This window comes from Lampris incognitus, chromosome 7, assembly GCF_029633865.1.
Source record: "Lampris incognitus isolate fLamInc1 chromosome 7, fLamInc1.hap2, whole genome shotgun sequence".
Classification (NCBI taxonomy): Eukaryota; Metazoa; Chordata; class Actinopteri; order Lampriformes; family Lampridae; genus Lampris; species Lampris incognitus.
The window spans coordinates 22,266,626-22,288,846 of record NC_079217.1 but is presented as its reverse complement, the minus strand read 5'-3'; the positions used below and the strand labels follow the sequence as shown (position 1 = coordinate 22,288,846).

At 44.7% G+C, this 22,221-nt stretch overlaps 1 protein-coding gene across 1 annotated transcript in view; it reads left to right on the top strand.

Annotated features, from left to right (window-relative positions):
* The first annotated feature begins 77 nt into the window (after positions 1-77).
* The window catches only part of LOC130115195 (calsyntenin-2-like), a 206,632-nt gene continuing 184,488 nt past the window's right edge, over positions 78-22,221 (top strand). The window contains exons 1-2 of the mRNA XM_056282813.1: positions 78-91; positions 840-1,030. Of these exons, the coding sequence (XP_056138788.1) occupies positions 78-91; positions 840-1,030 (205 nt within the window). The remainder of the gene's footprint in view (positions 92-839; positions 1,031-22,221) is intronic.

Genomic DNA, 22,221 nt, shown 5'->3' with positions numbered 1-22,221 from the left:
ATATTTACAAATAGATTATTCTAAACAATAAAGGCTTTCTTAGCGATTGACTTTGACTTAGAGACGGCAGGAACGAAATGAGCGTCTCAAGGTACCATACACTTGAAACGTAAACTGCAGCCAATCTTGCTGTTTTTCTTATGATTGGAGAAGGCCAGTGATCCAGTTTGATCATGTGTGAGTTTCTGTGAGAGCCCAAATCCCTGGTATCGCCAGCTGTTTGGTATAGACGCCAAGTGTGTGGTCCTGCGTCTTGACTGATCGTCTGGTGTGTACGTACTTACGATTAAAATATCAAAAAATAGGTTAAACCTGTCGTTGTGTCTGTGGTCTCCCACGTTTTTTAAAATCAGTTAAGATTTGAAAATCCTCTCGTGTGCAGCAGACAATTTGATTGAGAGTCAGGAAACCACCGATAAGTGGGCCAGCGACTGCCACACACAGCCCAAGAGTCTTTTAACTCAATTATGCACCTTAATCACACCGGCACCTTGTACACTCAGTCTTGGCCCAAGAAACATTCCTCTGTCTGCAGCTTGATGCTGATCATTGATCAAGCCCAGCACAGTGCTTTGGAGCCTGCAGGGAGCTTTTCAAAGCCGAATGAACGTTGGAGAAAAAGGAGGGTAGAGGGGGAAATTAACAGAATGCGTGTTTCTCGCAGAAAAGGAGGATGGAGGACTTCTGCCAAGGAGAGAATTAAACTCTCTGTGTGCGTGTGTGTGTGCGTGTTTCACATCCGAGTCCATCCAATTGCCTATCCTGTGAGAGTTGTTTTTCACCTGGAATAAAACAGAACTTCACCAAGTAATAGGTTGTAAGCACATTCAGAGCGACAGATCTTTTGCTCTCTTTTCTACTTTATTGAATCCCTCCACTGACTCCCCTGCCTTCTCTCTCTCCGCAGTGAATAAACACAAGCCGTGGATTGAGACGTCGTACCACGGCGTGATCACTGAGAACACAGACATTGTCCTGCTGGACCCTCCCCTAGTGGCCCTGGATAAAGACGCCCCTGTCCCTTATGCAGGTATGATGCATTCAGAGTCTGTAAAAGTTAACCAGAGGTGAGTCACTGTAAAGGAGGACAAACTCTGCTCAAGTACGAGGGGGAGGTCAGCTGACTCAGAAGCTGATCCACACAGAAAAGGCTTGGCTGCTGGACACATTTAAGGATATAAACCCCCTTAAAACTCTCATATAATGTCATTCCATGCGTAGGAGTTTGAAATTGGCTTCATCTGCTGTAAGTCTTGCATCACAGAATGTTTTCTTTTTTAAGCAGCCTTAGAAATGCATTTGACTTGAACCGTTTAATCCAATCAGAATTCCCAGGGACTTCCAAGCATATACAGCACTCACATTTCCCATTCATTTCAAGTGGAAGTGTCCCAAATGAACCCCATGGTGGCTGAGGACATCAGAGAAACAAGTCAAACCGGATTAGATTCTCCCCCACTTTGTGACCATTCCAGCTTGCTTAGCAGGTGCCAGTTTCTGTGGGATGGTGGAGCTAGCTAGAGGCTGTTGGCAAGCCTGGCCTCACTGCCTCCCACCAGGCTGCTAATGTAGCCAAGGACCCAGCATGGAGCTGTGGTGTGGGGCTTGAGCCCACTCATTGAGACCCTCAAGCAGGACTGGATACAGGGATGAATATAGATAGATGAAGAGAGAGAGAGTGTGCATGCATGTTTGTGTGTGTATTTATATGTGGGCAAGTGTATGTGCGCATTTACCAAAAGCCATGCATGCTTTGTTTTGTTTGCCTTGTTTTGTGTGTGTGTGTGTGTGTGTGTGTGTGTGTGTGTGTGTGTGTGTGTGTGCATGTGCGTGCGTGCACTCTGTGTGTGGCTGTCAGTCTGTGGAGAGCCAGAGGACATATGCTGGTCAGCCATTTACTTTCCCCACTGTCTCATCATTTTCTCCCACTCTCCCTGTAGGTTGGCCATTATAGCAAATCCCCTAAGGCCGTGCCATCATCCAGACACACAAACACACACACACACACACACACACACACACACACACACACACACACACACACACACACACACACACACACACACAGAGTAGGCAGTGCAGATTTCTTTGGTGTGAATACTTGAAGAGATGGAGTTGTTTCATAGTAAATGATACAAATACACAGAAGCAGTAACATAAGATTCTCCTGTTCCCTCACCCTTCTCTTTCTCCACCTTTTTTCCCCATGCAATTTCTATCACTTCTCATTTCAAGCTCAAGTGCAATTTTATTGTCATATGTATTTAGAATACAATTAAATTCTTGTAACTCTGGCTCTGTCTGCCTTAACACAAAGGACACAATGACAAAGGACACAAGCACAACCCCGCCCCCCCCCGTCCAAAAAACAAAACAAAACAACAACAACACTACAGACCTACATAGACTACGCACACAATGAATTCATACATTATATATGTACACGATAACACAACAATGTGAGGTGCATATGGGTGCATCAGCTGTTGAGCAACCTGACTGCCTGTGGGAAGAAACTATTCTGAGACAGGTGGTGTGTAATTCGATGCTCCAGTAGCGTTTTTTAGATGTAAGGAGCAACAACAGAACATGAGCGGGGTGGCTGGTGTCCTTAATGATGTGTTGGGCTTTCCTTTGGCATTAAGTGGTGTAAATATTATGAAGTTATGGTAGTTCCATGCCAGTGATTTTTGCTGCTGTCTTTACAGTCCTTTGAAGCAGTCTGCAGTCCTGAGCTTTCAGGTTGCCAAACCACACTGTGATGCAGCCTATCAAGACACTCTCAATGGTACTGTGATAAAAGTTCATAAGAGTTTTGGTACTCATACAAAAAACAAACCCAATTGCATGATGCAATTGGTGTTGAGAGACCATATAATGGTGTCTGTGATGTGTGAACCGAAAAATCTGAAATTGTCCACAATTTCAACATTGATGGAAATTGGATTGTGATTCCCTCTGATCTTTCTAAAGTCAGCAATGATTTCTTTTTGTCTTATTGACATTTAGAGAGAGGTTATCATTGTACCATGTGGTTAAATCTTCCACTTCCCTCCTATAGGCACTCTCATCACTGTCATTTATTAGTCTAATCACTGTGGTGTCATCTGCAAAGATGATTCAATTCAATTCATTGTCATTAAAAACGAAATGAGGGCTGCGGCTTTGCTGAACAGTGCAAGACAAACATAGACAAACATAGCAAACATAGTATAAGATTTAAACAGATGAAGACTAAAAGCTAAAGATCAAATCAAATCAAATCAATGTTATTTGTATATCCCAATATCACAAATTACAAATTTGCCTCAGTGGGCTTAACAGCAACACAACATCCTGTCCTTAGACCCTCTCATCGAATAAGGAACAACTCCCTAAAAAAAAAACCTTTAACAGGGAGAAAAATAGGAAGAAACCTCAGGGAGAGCAACAGAGGAGGGATCTCTCTCCCAAGACGGACAGCGTGCAATGGATGTTGTGTTCATGCAATTTACACAATACAACATTGAAAGAGGATAAACAGAATTATAATGGACATAAAAGTTATGAATAACGTGATGCACAGGATGCCAAGCAGTGTCCACATGCCAACGGAACAGTCCAGGACCCAAGCCACGCGACCAGCATCATCATGTAAAAAAAGAAAAAAGGGAAAAAAAAGAAAAAAGGAGAGGAAGGGCAGGCAGCATCCAAATGGTGACCACCATCACCACAGAGACCTGGGAGGAGAACCGACTGCACATGCACGTGAGAGACTCACATGACACCATTCAAACAGAAAAAGAGAAAGGAGAAGAAGTCATTCAGAGAGAGAGCAAAGACATGTTAGAGAAGAGAACAGTTTGCAATAGTCATTAGCCATAATCAGTTAAGTCATCAATTAGTCATAATCTATAATCTGTAATCTATACTCGTTAATCTCGTCGGCAGAATAGTGGTTGGCAAATTCATTGAGAAAGAAAACCAACCCGCCGTCCAGTACAGGTTGTGAAGCACTCAACTTAAAGGCAACTAATCGCAAGCTAAGGCAAAAAGATGAGTTTTAAGTTTGGATTTAAAGGACTCAGCAGACTGATTGTCTGATGGCAGCAGGCAGGTTATCCCACAAGAATGGAGCTCGATAGGAAAAGGCCCTGCCACCAGCTGACTTCTTTTTAACTTTGGGTGCACACAGGAGCCCTGTATTTTGAGAACGAAGAGCTTGAGATGGCATGTAAGGTTTAAGGAGATCAGACAGGTAAAATGGGACAAGCCCATTTAGGATTTTATAAGTCAACAGAAGCACCTTGTATTCTGATCTAACATGGATAGGAAGCCAATGAAGGGAGGCAAGAATTGGTGTAATATGGTCAAATTTCCTAGATTTAGTTGGGATTCTAGCAGCAGCATTCTGAACCATCTGAAGACTTTTAGTACTAGAATGTGGCAGACCTGAAAACAGAACATTACAGTAATCAAGTCTGGATGAAACAAATGCATGTATTAGAATCTCTGCATCAGCCATGGAAAGAAAAGACCGAATTGTAGCTATGTTATGTAAGTGAAAAAAGGCAGTCTTGGTAATTTCTTTAATGTGCTTATCAAAGGAAAGGCTGGGATCAAACGTAACACCAAGATTTTTGGCTGCCACACTTTGTGAAACCACAGAGTTGTCGATTGTTATCGTTACTTGATCAAATTGATGTCTGAAGATAAATAAAGCATGAGTATAAATATATTTACAGACATTCAGAGTGGGTAGCAAGGTTCAGGTGGGTAACAGCTTGGGGAAAGAAGCTGTTTGTGAGCCTGGTAGTGTGGGCTCTGAGGCTCCTATAGCGTCTCTCAGAGCGCAGGGGGAGAGTGGTCCATGGTTGGGGTGGGTAGGATCTCTGCTGATGCTGAGACCCCTTCGAAGGCAGTGTTTTTGATAAATGTCTTTAATGGCTGGTAGCTGGGTACTGGTAATATGCTGGGCCGCCTTGACGACCCGCTGCAGAGCTTTCTGGTCTACAGATGTGCAGTTGCCGTACCACACCGAGATACAGCTGGTCAGAATGCTGTCTATGGTGCAGTGGTAGAAGTTGGTGAGAATTTTGGGGGATAGATGACACTCCTCAGCCTTCTCAGGAAATGCAGGCATTGATGGACTTTTTTCACAAGGGCCTGGGTGTTTGATGTCCAGGAGAAGTCCTCGCTGATGTGGAATCCAAGGAATTTAAAGCTGGAGACACGCTCCACTTACATCCCATTGATGTGTATGGGGGAGTGGCTGCAGCATCTAGACCTCCTGAAGTCCAGAATCAGCTCCTTCATCTTCTACACATTGAGGACAAGATTGTTGATGGTGCACCATGATGTGAGGTGCTGAGTCTCATTCCTGTAGGCCGCCTCGTCATTGTTGGTGATATGGCCTATGACTGTGGTGTCATCCGCAAACTTAACTGTTACATTTGAGGGGTGAGTTGGCAGGCAGTCGTGGGCAAAGAGGGAGAAAAAGAGGGGGGCTCAGAACACAGCCTTGAGGGGCACCTGTGCTGAGGGTCGGGGTGGAGGAGGTGTGGTCACCTATCCTAACAGACTGAGGTCAGGAAGTCCAGGGTCCAGTTACAGAGGGAGGGGTTGAGGCCAAGGGAGAGGAGTTTGGTGGTTAGTTTGGCGGGGATGATAGTGTTGAAAGCAGAGCTGTAATATATGAACAGCATCCGGATGGTCAAAGCAAAGTGCAGGGCAGTGGCAATGATGTCCTGATGGCGTAATGATGCTGTTGTTGTTACATTTGGCAACACAGTCGTGTGTAAACAGACTACAATAGGGGAAGAGACAGCAGCCCTGAGGCACACCCGTCCTAAGAACTAATGTGGAGGAGTATGTTTTAACAATTCTCACAGTCAGGGACCTGCCTGTCAGGAAATCAAATAGCCAATTACAGATAGAGCTGCCCAGACCAAGACCTCTGGGTTTCAACACCAGATTGGATGGTACAATTGTATTAAAAGCAAAGCTGCAATCAATAAACAACTGTCTTATGAAGGTATTTTTCTTTTCAAGGTGTACTAAAGCAGTATGCAGAGCAAGTGAGATAGTGCCATCTACAGATCTATTGGGAGAGACGACAAACTGTATTGGGTCATGGGTAACAGGGAACTTACATTTTATATATGATATAACCAATCTTTCCAGGCCTTTCATAATAGCGGGTCAAAGCAACTGGTCGATAATCACTAAGGCAAGAGACAGGTGTTTTCTTGGGTACAGGCACAGCGGTGGTTTTCTTAAAACACAGTGGAACCACACCCAATGACAGGGACAAGTTAAAAATGTCAGCAAAAACCTGAGATAGCTGAGTGTAGCATGCCTTCAGGACACGGGAAGGGATGCCGTCTGGGCCAGCAGCTTTACGAGCCTTAACCCTTTTAAAAGTTCTACTGACATTTCTCTGTTGCCCCTTCATTTCCCCTCCTCTGCTGTACCCTCTCTGTCTGTCTGACTACCTCACCTCCCTCTCTCCATGTCTCTCAACAGCCTCACTGCAACTTTTGCTTGCTTGCTGGTTGTCCATCGTGCCCGATGATGACCATCTTCTTCTATTTGTGGGTCCTTTGAGGACTCAGATAGCAGAAGATACCTGTGCAGAGATGGTTTTTAAAGTGGCACGGGGGGTGCACTTCTCCCAACGCCACATGACTTGATTGTAGAGGAGATGGTTCCGATGGCAAGGGGGATCCCTAGACGACTGGCACCTCCACACAACTGCAGGGGGCTGCCGGAAATCCAGTTTTTCGGAAACCGCCTCGAAGCGTGCCACCACAGCTTGCTTTTCTGTTGGGGTAAGCTCCCTTAGCCTTATGTCTTCCAGACTCACCCACAAGACAGCGGGGCAGTGGTTGATAGATGCCAGGGCGTGTCCACCAGGGTGGGCCTGCACACCATATCTCTGGGGCCCACTGCTGCTCCGAGATCCCCTGCCAAGTTAGCCTGGGGCCGCAAGACCCCAGTTACCACGTGTGGCCACGGGGAGGCCTGGCAGGAGTCTTGGTGAAGGAGAGGCTATGTACTGGCAAGGGAAGGCTTACACGCTAGGATGCTTCCCTATTCGCCACAAAGGCTAGCCAGCGGCAGCAAGCTAAGGGCAGGAAGGACACAAGCGGGTTGGAAGAACACATGCACCTTCCCTCCAACTACACACTGCTGCACTAGACGCATCACAACACCCTGTGTGTATATACACACACATACACACAAACACGCTCACTGCAACTACCACACACACACACACACACGCACACACACACACACACGCACACACACACACACATGCACGCATAATGCACACACATACATACATACTTAATATAGGGTATATTATGTAGGCTATATACATGTGTGTGTGTGTGATCTTGAAATAGTCAAGAGCTCAACATGGGAACAGTTGAGGGCAGAGACAGTTAGTCAGTAATTAGATGAAGCGACACCAGCCTCCCTCCTTTCTCCAGCCTCTCCTCCTGACTTGTCTGCGTGCAGAATGACAGGGCAGTCCAAAAGTAGCAGTTAAGCCTCATTAACTTGGCTGCCCAGGTTTTAATTACAGCCACGGCACAGACACAAAATGCCTGACTGACAGTGGTCATGTTGCCAAAGGGGTAATGGAAAGAACAATATGCACACCTTACTTTATTAGGTGGTCATTAAAATCATAACCTATTTTCAATAATGCTCATGCATGCAGAAAGAAAATAATCCAGAGGCAGGCCCACGCTGCCATCTACGTACAATATAGCTCACTCACGTACATATTTTCACAGCCTTTTGTTTATTTTGTCCACATGTTTCAATACATGGATTAAGGTGTACTCTTCCTCTATGAATATTAGTAGTGTTCCTGTCTTTAGCATTTCTGATTTTATGATGTGAATCTGAGCGTTCGGCTCCTGTGTAGGTGAGCCCGGTCCTGCGGCAGCCTCACCTAAGACAGACGGGGGAAAAAAACTGCATTTAAATGTCTATACCGAAAGAAAGAGTAATAACAGAAAGTTGAATCAGTTCATCCGGACACAACATTTATTGAGAGAAATGTTTCATCACTCATCTAAATGTGACCTCTTCAGTCTCTGTTGTTTATAAGGGTGGGGATACCTGCAGTCAACTCAGTGGCATAATGACCGAAACCAACGATCGGTTTCATATGCACATTACCATGATTATTAACTATAATTACAATGGCAATGTGTACTGTTCACAGGGGATTGGGAAATAGTTGCAATCACAGCATATGGCTTCTGTGACTCCCCATTCAAACCAGCTTTCCTCCCTATCAAGGATGTGCACATCCTCATTCTTGAAAGAGTGGCCACTGGCCTGTAGATGGGTGTAGACTGCGGAGTCCTGGGCTGAAACTTTGGCGGCCACTGAGTAGGGGAACACACACACACTGGTATTAAAGCATGCATACAGACCCGAGCGAGTAACTTAATCTCAAACTACATTGCCAACAATGCACTGACGGAAGCTGCGTTCACTTTTAAAAGTTGTAGTGTTTCTGTGTTACTCTCAAACAGAAAGGAAAACTTTACAACCTGCATCGACCACAACAATACTGTCACCGCCTCTGAACAAGCTGCGAATTTTGCTTTATTTTCACTACACCACACCATGAAACCTGAAAGCGTAAATGGATTGTTAAACTGTGCTTAAACCCTCTGTAAACACATCCATTTATATGCAGTAAGAGTCCCTTAATTATGTACTTGAAATGCCTTAATTTGACAGATTTGTTAAATGTTAATTAGATTTTAGGGAGTGCATATTTGTTTACTAAAACAGACTGTATTTTCAATTTGTAGATACAAATCCCATCCACAATATCAAGAGGACCTTCACAGATTTAATTAACTCCCTGTGATAAGTGTTTATGACAAGCGATTGGGTTAATTACCCATTACTCTTAACTTGTATTAGAGAAAACAAATTATTTGCTGAAGTTGTATTCAGGCACCAGGTCAGTATTTCCTTAACTACCTTGATTTCTACAGTTTATAGTGTAGTTTCAAGTAAGACACAAAAGCTATTTGGAGTTTTAATCTGTCAGTAATTTGGCAAGGCATGCTGTTCATTACCAACCATGTTTAATATTTACATCATGACATCATTTATATAAGAGAGAGAGAGAGAGAGAGCGGTGTGACAGTATTTAGCCAACTACGCCGTATCTCATCCCCCCCCCCCCCCATTTTTCTCCCCAATTGTACCCGGCCGATTACCCCAATCTTCCGAGTTGTCCCGGTCCCTGCTCCACCACCTCTGCCGATCCGGGAGGGCTACAGATGACCACATGCCTCCTCTGATACACATGGAGTTGCCAGCCACTTCTTTGCACCTGACGGTGAGGAGTTTCACCAGGAGGACGTAGCATGTGGGAGGATCACGCTATTCCCCCCAGTTCCCCATCCCCCCTGAACAGGCACCCCGACTGACCAGAGGAGACACTAGTGTAGCAACCAGGACACATGCCCACATCCGGCTTCACACCCACAGACATGGACAATTGTGTCTGTAGGGACGCCCGACCAAGCCGGAGGTAACACGGGGATTCGAACCGGCGATCCCTATAGGCAACGGAATAGACCACTATGTGGCCCAGATGCCCCACCATATCTTTTTTTTTTTTTTTTTTTACTATACACCACTTTGTTGGCTGTTTCTGGCCTGCTTTGTCTCTTCTAGCGCCTTATCCAATTTCTAAGAGCTGCTGCAATTGAAAGTGAAGTTACTTACTTCATTCTCTTACTTAAACCATTGGGTTATTAGACTGCTACTTTACAGTAGAATATCATCAGTGGGTCTACGTGAGGCATCAGCAAAATCAATAAACAAGACATGCTGCTTGGATCACCAAGCCCCGTCAGGGTTTTGCTACCAAACCCAGTAACTCATTTTAGACACAGCAGCAGGCTTATCACGACTCATGCCTCTATACGAGTCTTCCATCGAACAGTATATACATAGTACATACTGGACCACTAGCTAGTACTAAACGTTATTAGCTATTATGTATCTATTAGCGCCTAAATGTTAACTTTTTTTGTTACCATGTGCTACATGTAATACAGCGTCAGGGATATCTTTTCTGGCTGTGCTGTATGAAACTTGAAGGCCACTGGGTAGGGGCACACCCAGCCCCGTCACAGCTTAAAATGTTCCTTCCCAGGAGCGTCCGGGTGGCGTAGCGGTTTATTCCGTTGCCTACCAGCACAGGGATTGTTGATTCGAATCCGCGTGTTACCTCTGGTTTCGTTGGGCGTCTCTATAGACACAATTGGCCATGTCTGCGGTTAGGAAGACAGATGTGGTTATGTGCCCTGGTCGCTGCACTAGTGTCTCCTCTGGTTGGTCGGGGTTCCTGTTCAGGTGGGAGGGGGAACTGTGGGATGAAATAGCATGATCCTTCCATGCGCTACATCCCCCTGGTGAAACTCCCCACTGTCAGGTGAAAAGAAGTGGCTGGTGACTCCACGTGTATCGGATGAGGCATGTGGTAGTCTGCAGCCCTCCCCAGATTGGCAGATGGGGTGGAGCAGAGATCAGGATGGCTCGGAAGAGTGGGGTAGTTGGCCATGTAAAATTGGGGAGAAAAAAAAGTCCCCCCCCACCTGCCTCTACAAATGGTAAACCTCTCTAATTACCAAAGCCCCTGTCACCTCATCTACTGGTTTTAAACAACAGGGAGTTTGGCAGGAACGTGCCTGAAAGTGGCTAAGAATGATATCAACCCATTGCCACAACTCGTGAAGTTCAAAACCATACAGAGAGCTTGTTGGAACCAGTGAACTGTGACCGGTGTCAATAGATTTATTCTTTCACACCTGACATGGTGGTGCAGATGCCCTGATCCAAGAGGCAAACAACAATGTGATATGGTTGACTAAGAAGTAGGTCATATTGAAGGAAAACACAAGGCAAAAATTTTCAGGACAATCGTTGTTTGAGGTTTGGTTTGCCCCATGTGGGTTGCTTAAATGGCTGTTCGTCATGCCTTAGTGTGAAGAAACACATATAAACTGAAAAGGCTGTGAGAACTACTATTTATTTTCTGTCCTTTGGAATTTTTTTTTTGTCAAAAAATAGTTTTACGTGTTGGCAGATACTTCTTACTGGAGAGTCATAATCAGAATCAACTTTATTTGGCCTTGTATGTTTACACAACCATGGAATTTGACACCCCTTTAGTGGCTCTCGGTGTATTTACAAAGAGTAGCGGCACAACAATCTTCAGGCTTATATACAAGGAGTGACTATATACAGGTGAAACAGGAAGGCAATAGTTCAATGGTGCAGAGTGCAAAAATGCTGGAATAAATATGTCAGCAAGTTACTTATGTACATGAGGTACGTGGACATGACAGAGTATTCATGTACACATACAATATACAGTATATACAGCATGCTTAGATGTATTATGACCATGTTAAGTGTTCATCAGTGTGATAGCCTGCGGAAATAAACTGTTCTGATGTCTGGTTTTTTTGGGGTACAGTCCTTTGTAGCTCCTACCAGAGGGCAGGAGTTGGAACAGGTTGTTACCAGGGTGTGATGGGTCTGTTAGTGATGTTGCCTGTCCATTTCCTGAATCTGGAGATGTATAAGTCCTGAAAGGAGGGCAGGTTGGCACCAGTGATTTTCTGTGCAGTCCTGACTGTCCGTTGTAGTCTCTTCCTGTTCTGTTTCGTGGCTGATCCAAACCAGACAGTGCTGATTTTTGCAGAGAACAGATTGGATTATTGCAGTGTAGAATTGAATCAGCAGTTTCTGAGGCAGGTTGAACTTCCTGAGCTGATGGAGAAATTACATCCTCTGCTGGGCCTTTTTGATGATTGTGTGTGTTGGATGCCCACCTTATGTTTATTATTTGGTCAGCCAGGTGTTGTAACGTCTCACTAACACAGGCCTGGGATGGAATATAGACACCAGCCAGAATAAATGAATAAAACTCCCATGGTGAATAAAATGGTTTACAATTAATGAAAATGGTCTCCAAGTGAAGGCTGCATGATTTCTTCAACACCGTGACATCTGTACACCAACCTTTGTTTATATACAAGCAGATTCCACCTCCCCGTTAGCTCAATTTTGCAGTCCGCTGGAAGGAGTTGGAAGTGCGGCAAATGGAGTGAGCTGTCCAGTATATGGTCACCAAAGCCAGGTTTCAGTGAGGTGCATGGCAGCAGATCTGGAAAAAGTCCATGTTTGTTCTGTTGAGGAGCAGCAGGTCGTCCATCTTGTTAGCCAGAGAGCAAACACTCGCCAGGTGGATTGATGGAAACGCAAGTCGAAATCCCCGCTGTTGCAGTTTAACAAGCAGTTTAACGAGTCGGCAAAGAACCACCCACTCTCTTTGCATACTAGGAACAATGAAGTCATGTCAATCTGACCAGCGAAAAAAAAAAAACCCTAAAATATATCAAAATAATATTTCCAATGCAGGAATACCTGGTATAAATTGTAATGATTAAAATGAAACCGAATCTTTATTTTTATTTTTTGGATTTTTCCCCTTTTTCTCCCCAATTGTATCCGGCCAATCACCCCACTCTTCCGAGCCATCCTGGTCACTGCTCCACCTCCTCTCCCGATCCAGGGAGGGCTGCAGACTACCACATGCCTCCTCCGATACATGTGGAGTCACCAACCGCTTTGTTTTTACCTGACAGGGAGGAGTTTCACCAGGGAGACATAGCGTGTGGGAGGATCATGTTATTCCCCCCCAGTTCCCCTTACTCCTGAACAGGTGCCCAAACCGAGCAGAGGAGGCGCTAGTGCAGCTACCAGGATGCATACCCACATCCAGCTTCCCACCCGCAGACATGGCCAATTGTGTCTGTAGGGACGCCCAACCAAGCCGGAGATAACACAGGGATTCGAACCAGCGATCCCAGTGTTGGTAGGCAGTGGAGTAGACCGCCACACTACCTGGGTGTCCATAAAACTGAATCTTTAGTGGCCTTTACCAAAACTTCACATAACTGATATGATCTTGACCACTACCTCCCTTCTTTTCAAGATTCAAGATCCTTTACTGTTAACGTCTCTTAGTACAAGACAGTAAAATTCTTGTGTTTCAGTTCCTCAACACTGCAGCAACAATAGCAATAAAATAAAAACAAAACAAAACAAAAAAGCAGTAGTAATAATAGATAGTGTGTGGTGTATGTAAGTGTAAGGTGTTGTGTGTATGTAGGCTGGGCCTTAATATTTGTGTGTATGTGTGTGTAGTTGTTTGCATATTTGTGTGTTTGTGTATGCCAAGCTCTGTGTGTGTGTGTGTGTGTGTGTGTGTGTGTGTGTGTGTGTGTGTGTGTGTGTGTGTGTGTGTGTGTGTGTGTGTGTGTAAACTGATGATCCGATGAAGACCATAGGTCAGTACCAGTCAGTCCGGCAGCAGGCTTAGTGTCTTTAATGTTCTTTGTTCAAAAGCCTGGTTGCTTGGTGGAGAAAAGCTGTTCCAGAGCCTACTGGCCCGGGCTTTGAGGCTGTGGTACCGCTTGCCTGATGGTAGCAGCCGGAACAGTCCATAGTTGGGATGGTTGGGATCTTTGATAATCCTGCGGGCTTTGCTGACACAACATCTGTTATATATGATGGAGGGAAACTCACATCCACTGATGCCCTGGGCCGTCCGCACGACCCTCTGCAGCGTTTTGCGGTTGTGGGCAGTACAGTTCCCTTGCCAGGCGGTGATGCGTCTTAGCCCCTCTTTTTTTGCATCTATCTAATGCTATCCTCAAACTCAATTTTCAGGGTCATTCTAGGGTCGTAGTAATACCATAGGACACAATGACCATCATCCTTATAGTCCTCTCTATTTTTTGTGACGCTGGTGACAAATAAATGTAAAATTACTATTGTACCCATTGCAATTGCCATAATGGTCAGGGGCATGTACTAAATACCTAAAAACAAGAAATGTATTTTTTTTTTAATTGTCATAAAAGGCCCATACCTGTCAACCCTCCTGTTTTCCTGGGATTCTCCCATAGTTTACCCATCCCTCCAGCTGTCCCCCAGTTTATTTAAATACAAAAAAAAAGGTTGGAGGTAATGTTGCTGGTAGGGATAAAGGCAAAACCGCCGGGCCTATCTGATGTGTTTGCTAGATTCCCCTCCAGTATAGCAGGTGGCAGTATGTAGAACATCAGCTGTAACATCTAGTGACGAGAAGTCATTCAATCAAACGGCACCCACAGCCGCCAATAAAACAAGAAGAGAAGAAAAAGAAGAATGACAGCGGGAAGATTAGAGGATGGTTGAACGTGAGAGCATGAGACGAATAAAATGGTATCCCCATCCATTCTCTCGCTCACACTCTCCCATCCGTTTTCATACTCGCCCCCTCCTAACCAGCTGTCTCACTTACCAGTAGCCCCTCTCAAAATCACAACTGAAGCATAATGTGCTAGTTATGTGTGCAGATATCCTCATTCAAGTAATACATAAATCAAATTTTTATGCCCTTTTGTGTTTTCATCTATATAATGCAGGGATGTTCACAGCATTTCACTTTCAACCAGGTATCTGACGCTGACCACCTAATTGTAGTCACTTACTTAATGTAGGAACTAGTTAAGCCAGTCCTTGTTGCACTGATGTTTTAAAGCAAGCGGTCACCTAGTGGGGATTTTAGGATCACTGTGTGTACCCTTGTCTAAACGTATGGGGCATGTGGACAGTGGTGGGGATGGTGGGATGGCCCGGGGCAGTGCGATGGAAAATGTCCCTTGTTTTCAAATCCCAATGTTGACAGATATGAATAGGACACTGACTACATACCGCTCATAAGTAACCTTTTCAAGTGTCACTAGGAACTATGAACCTTATAGTAGATAATTAGAAATCATATCAGCTCAACAGTTCACCAAGTTATTAAATTGAAGTGTAGGTTAAGGTGTGTGTGTTAAGGTGGGTTAAGGTGTGGCAATATACTTTTTAAATGCTTGGTTGGCAAAATTAATTGGGCAGAGATATATGTAAAGTGTCAATGTTCGACACAGGTGTGGTAATGTAGTTGTCAGTCACTAATGCTTTTTCCAAAGTAGTATACAGACACATTCCACACTTATTTAGCATAATTCCATTGTGCATTATGTACTCTCTCTCTCTCGCTCTCTCTCTCTATCACCTCACACACACACACACACGCACACACACACTTCACATGGTGTGATCTGTCTGTGATCCTTTATTTCGTCAGTTTTGTGCCGTGGTGCTGTTTCTGTTTGACTGATCTCACCTGGAGATACCCTGGCTGAGGGAGATTTGGAGTTACCTTGGTTATTCACTGTCATCAGCACTCATGCATACTGGATAAGTAGCCTTACCGATTTTCCCCTTCAAACATGTTTCTAAGTTTAGTTCCCTGTTTTGGAGGGTGGGGGTGGGGGGCGTTGCACAGCAGCGGTACGTGTGAGAGGTAGCAGTACACAGCAGGTGAAAGAAGAACCAATCAAAATCATGTTCTTTGAAATATAACTCAGGGAAAGGTGGTGTCCGTGTGCTCTCATATTGACGATTTATCTCTCAACGGAACACTGTGTGTGTGTGTGTGTGTGTGCGCGTGTGTGTGTGTGTGTGTGTGTGTGTGTGTGTGTGTGTGTGTGTGTGTATGTTGTAGAATCTTGCACAAAAGAGTGATAAGCGAACCATTGCAGTCTGGAGGACACCGCTGGCACAATAGTGGGCAGCCTGCAGTTCCCTTGCATTCATTTTAATCCCCTGGATTTATTTGGATACAAAGTTGCATTCAGAGGACAAAAATTGATGAAACTGGCACACATTATCTCATGGAGAGGAGCAGATCATTCGCTTGAAAACATATATAGTCTTACCTCTGTGCTACCATTAGGCTGCACAAATTAGTTTTTGATAACCTGGCAGGTGCAGGGACAAAGGGGATGGCACCAGGTAACAAAATCACATAATCAGCGAAATTTTGTTGTTGTTGTTGTTGTTGGATCCCCCCCCCTTTTTTTTTCTCCCCAATTGTATGCAGCCAATTATCCCATTCTTCCAAGCTGTCCCGGTCGCCCCCCCCCCCCTCTGCTGATCCGGGGAGGGCTGCAGACTACCACATGCCTCCTCTGATACATGTGGAGTCGCCAGCCGCTTCTTTTCACCTGACAGTGAGGAGTTTCGCCAGGGGGACGGAGTGCGTGGGAAGATCACGCTATTCCCCCCAGTTCCCCCTCCCCCTCAAACAAGCGCCCTGACCGACCAGTGGAGATGCTAGTGCGGCGACCAGGACACATACCCACATCCAGCTTCCTATCCACTGACACGGCTAATTGTGTCTGTAGGGACGCCTGACCAAGCCGCAGATAACATGGGGATTTGAACCGGCAATCCCTGCATTGGTAGGCAGCCACCCGGACGCCCATAATCCAGGGAACATTTTCAAGGGGTTTTGTGTGCAGTGGCTTGACACGCTATACAGTTTCAAGGTATGCCTATATGTAGCAAAATTGTTTAAAGGGAGGGGGTTGCGTTTCTCGCGCTATAGCAGGGGACCACCCCGCTAATGGCTATGGTAGGAGAAACACTGTCCAAATTAAAACTGTTTTTACTTTATTTAACAACCCCATCTCTCAACACTACAAATTCATCGGTGACCTTGACCTTCTTGGAAATCAAGAAGGTCATGACAGCTTCTGAGCACACTTGAAACAGCAGGCAGACTGATGCGGTGGTGCGGATGCTTATTCAGTCATAATAAAACAAGCTGAGCAGATATGGGTAAGCACACAGTCTGGCGAATGCCCTGTGATTAATTATCCTCCGTCTGTCTGTCTGATGATTGATCTCGTTGGAAAGATAGCAGTTCACTTGCTCAAGGTGGCTACCCACAAATACGCCAGTCTGTTCATGAACAAGAAGTGAACCGTGTTTTTTTAGTTGGTAAAATATCTCATGTGGTGTCGGTAACCAGTGGCATTACAAATGTGTGGCGTTTAGATGAACGGAGAATGAACTCCTCTTGAGGTTGATGAAGTGTTTGTCATTGAGAAGGACAAGGTAATGGGATTTTTTAGAAAACAAAAACAACCAAAAAAATATCTCGCAACTACTGATGGATCCTTAAAACAGTCATTCACTGTGCGTAATAAAACAATTATATGTGAGAAGTGACTGAATCACCATAGAGGTTATCCATGTGAAATTAAACCATCTCAAGATGTCATACTTCCCCAACGACTAAACAAGTTTGAGACAAATGTGTCAAAATTCCTCTGTTGAAACGTATAAAATGTACCAATTGTTGTAAAAGTGAATTCAGTTAAGTCTAATGCCATTAATGACAAGGATGCAACATGTAGGAATAGCCTGTTTGATGAGAGACCCTTTCCTGTCTGCCTAAGTTAATTTCGTGATTTGAAAGAAAGACTGGCGTGGACACAGGGCTGCTTTTAATAAGGTAACAGACTGAAAAATAAGAAAATAATAAAGTAATAAGTGCTTCTGTGTGTTTTCAATCAGAATTTCCAAGTCAAAAGCGGTTGCTTATTGTGTGATTAAAAATAAAAGACTGTTTTTTTGTTTTGTTTTGGAGAGCCGCAGAAATGTTCTTGTTTGCACCCGGGGATTCAGACACGTCACCTCCGTCGGGTTCCTGTTCCTTGCCCTCTAATTACCCTCCACCCTTTTGTTCTTTCCTGTTCAGCCAAGCCTTGTATTTTGACCTCGGAACGGGCCCTCAATTAGTTTGCTCTTCCCTGTCCGCACTTTTTATTTTGTTGGTGAATCCACTCCTAATTGTCTGACTTCATTCGGGTGCAGTAAAATGTGTGTGTGTGCGTTTGGGGGGGGGTTATCTCCTTCACCTCTCCCCAGTGTCTTCGATGGCTGCAGCAGATGACGTTCTCAAATCTCCTCCCGCTGCAGAAGGGTCTCTAATTCTCGGGCAGGCCAACCTAAATGAACCCTTATGTAAGTCTCCAGTTGGAGCACTGCAGCTCGAAGTTTTGTCCCAGAAATTTAAACTGTTAACACAGCAAAGTTGTAAAGCGCAACGTGTGTCAAGTCAGTTATACTTGGTATTCATTGTTTCAATAGAGTTTGTGCTGAAGAAGAAACAAAACGAGGCAGAATGACTATCCTCGCCTCCGGCACTCAGAACGCCCCGGACCCTCTGCCTTGAAAACAATGGAGCCATCACGCCGCCATTGTTCACATACTCATTTATTAATGAAGTGCTGAAATGCAATCTGCTTCCTCACTGAACCACATAGATGAGGAAAATAGTCTTTGTATGAGATATGAAACCTCTTCTTTTTTTTTCCCCCTCCTCTTCTTCTTTTTTTCCCCTCCTCTTCTTCTCTGTAAAGTCTGTTAATTTTCTGCTGTTTGATGAGTCACAGCAGGACAGGCAGAGGGTGAAAGAACGAGTCGGGACCGATACTTGTAGTTCTATTGTGATCTTAAGAAAGTGAGGAGGGACACTTATGAGGGTTTTTTTTTTGTGTAGTGTGTGTTTAGAAAAATGTTTTGGCGAATGAATGCAGTAATATAATGGTAAAATTCAGAGATCTACCTCCTGAAAATGGGGCAATTTCCCCCTCGCTAAAGTGTTTTGAAATCGGGGGCTGATTCGTGAGGCTTTGTGTCTTGGCTTGCTGTGCTCCTTAAGTGGGTGCACAATGTTTTTCATGACTTTGTTCGAGTGAATTTTCGTCACATAAGGAATGTACAGTATTGAAGGATTGTGTTGACACTGCAGTGTGAAAATATCAGATCCCAACCTCACAGATCCCCTAAAGGAGCTTTCTTTTCTCCCAGAAGCTGTGTTGTGTTGAGGCATTAATAGGCATCGCACTAAACTGAGCGATGAGTGCTCAGTATGACTACCTTTAATGGCTTTCAAACACATCTATAGGTGCATTGGTCAAGTGTGAAATGCTGTATCCTCTGTCATTTTCCTTACATTTGGACCAGTAATGGTGTGCCATACAAACTGAACACCTGTAAAAGGCATGCTAAAAAGCATGTGCCAATAGGGCTGGGCGATATGGACGAAATCCATCCATCCATCCATCCATTACCCAAACCGCTTATCCTACGTAGGGTTGCGGGATGCTGGAGCAGTCATTGGGCGGCAGGCAGGGAGACACCCTGTACAGACCATCAGTCCATCACAGGGCTGAAAAATTCACACCTAGGGACAATGTAGTATGACCGATTGACCTGACCTACATGTTTTTGGACTGTGGGAGCAAACTGGAGCACCCAGAGGAAATCCACACAGACACGGGGAGAACATGCAAACTCCACACAGAGAACGACCCGGGACGACCCCCAAGGTTGGACAACCCCGGGGTTCGAACCCAGGACCTTCTAGCTAGCTGTGAGGCGACCATGCTAACCACTGCTCCACCGTGCCGCCCCATGGACGAAATCAAATATTACAACATTTTTGGACCAATGACCTCGATATTGATATTGTGGGGATGACTATTGGTGCTTTCACAAAACATTTACACAATCAGATTTTTGATAAATAATCATAAGGCCTAGTGCTTAATAACTAAGTGGGTAAAGCAAATAATAGAACAGCAGTCTGGTAAGTTAAAAAAAAAAGTACATCACTTTACTGTAATGCCGCCTTTAAAACCAGGAAAAGACAGCGCTTATGCCATGTCACGATATTACGATAGCCAAAATTCCAGACTATATCTAGTCTCATATCACAATGTCCATATAATATCAATATATTGCCCAGCTCTAGGTGCCAGTAAGTGTTCTACGAAGTGTGACTCAGTGTTTCGCTTCGTTTCTGTAAACAATATGCAGAAATGTTGCTCGATGTGCCAAAAAAAGGACAGAGTAGTGCAAAGCAACAGATCACCCCTGATGATGATGCCAAAATCGTAGGTGGGTTTTGGATGTGTGTGTGTGTGTGTGTGTATGTGCATGCGTTTGTCTGCTGTGAGTGAGTCACTGCACATACGTGCACATATTTTCGCTGTTGACAATTATTTGTTGACGATTATTATTCAAGCTTCAAGGCTTCCAATTAATGTGTAAACAAATTGTCATGACTGCTTCTCTTGGGAGACAGCCAGATAGCAGGTAGCAGGAGAAAGCAAGTTCACCCAGACACCAGCACTCTGCTCCAGGTTGTGACAAGCAGAGATAGACTTCAACAAAAGCAGTGTGTACCCCCCCCCCCCGCCGCCTTTTCAAATCTTCATTCTAACACTCATCTCCAGCTGTCAATATCAATGTTGTGAACTATACCAAACATCATTGCTCTACTTTTATGTGCAAGAGATTGCGTTTGAGAAACAACTTTAATCTTAGAAAAACCATCATAAGGCTTGTTTCATGATTGCACCATTCATTATTTCCCTTCCAATCCTTACACCAAACCCTATCTTTGTCCACGTTTTGGCCCTCTTTCTGTCAACTGGAGAGGCTCTACCTCTCTCGCTTTGATATTTGACAGCTACCTTTTGGCTTTAATCCCTCTTTTCCTCCAGTCAGCATTCCATCTCCTTCCTTTTTTTTCTGCTTCCACTTCATAAGTGAGGCGATATCCGCTGGAAACACACCTAGAAGTCTTGATTTTTTGAGAGGCGGATGACAGGAAGTGAAAAGAGATTCTGCGAGCTCCTATCTCTCACACCCACTTCTCAATAACCCCATAAGGAGCGGAAAGTGGAAATTCAGAATGTGGGAATCCTCATCAAGATCCACTCCGTGTTCACCTGACAGTGCCATCAGATTTGGGCGTGCTCAGCATGCAGTCATGCACTCACTTTTTTCTTCTTTTTTTTTTGCCTCGGAATAAAATGCAGCAAGCTGTAACAGACATTTTAGGCAATACACAGATGAAGTTATTTTTGAAACTCCTTGACTGTCCTTGGTTCACTCACTCACTCACTCACTCCCTCACACAACTACATACATTCACAGACACCTTACTCACACACACACACACACAGACACAAACATACCCCACCTTCACTGACTGGGGACGACATTCCCAAACAAGGGCAAGAAATTGTCTGTCACCTTTAATAAAAAGCCACGGAGATGCATTTACCAAATATCAGCGGAGAGAGCGTGCGGCGATAAATGAGCGAACCAAGAGAAGAGCTCCCCTTGGTAGAAACATGGCCGACAAGACAGTGCTTTAAATGTGGTGGTAATCCTCATATGCCCACCACCTAGTTAATTCTTGCACAGCATGAGCCTTCTCTCTCTGTGAGCTCAGAGGTCGTTTCAACATTGTTCCACCAACCTCCCACCGACGTCGACCACCCTTAATCACCTGATTACATAATCACCGGAGAAATCAGCCATTCGCATCTCTGCTTCTCAAGAGCGAATAGATGATACTCATTTCTCCAAATGAGAGGAGGAATTCCCGGATCTGCGCACTTCCCGTCTCCTAGCGGGTCTGTCGTGGCGCTGGCATTCGGAGGACTGCCTCGGCATCGCTGGGGCCCATCCATCCCTGTGTGCCTTATCTTTTATCTGCTCTTCTTTTCCTTGTTGTCACAGCTAATGTAATTTCCACACATTTTTTGGTGGCACGCTAATCAAACACTCACAGAACTCGAAGAAGACCGAGCGAAGGGAGGAGGGAAGGGGGAGCCGCATGGGAAAAGATGACTGCTAGACTGCTGTAAGGGAAAGCAACACAGGAAGGGATGATGAATTGCATAAAGGCCTGAACATTTGATTACGGGATGACTGTCTTTCATCAGTATCGGTAACACATTAAAAATGAAGTGGTTGTGAATTAAGCAATCTGTTCGTGTGGACTGCAGCGCATGTGTCGGTGTGTATGCGTCTATGCGTGTGTTTGGGGGCGGGCGGGGTCACCTAAATTGCTGCATTGCTACGAAATCCACCGAACTGTGACGCTGACACTGCACAGAGACAGAGCGACGGGTTTTTGAGTGAACAGAAAAAATGGATGCTTTAGATAAACAAAGATTAAGTTGTGTATGACAGCAAAGCATCGGAGTTAATTAAAACGTCTGTGCTGCTAATTTGACGCGCTAATTCGCAATATGGGCCACCACGTAGAGGCCGTTTGCGATAAAGGAAGTATAAATTGAAACCATTAGTTCCATACATGCTATTTTTTCCCCCTTCCATCAAAAACGCTTTCCTACAACTGCCTTCACTGTGCAAAGAGGTTTGGATCGCACTTCTTAAAAAAACAAAAAAAAACATCTTCCTAATTTC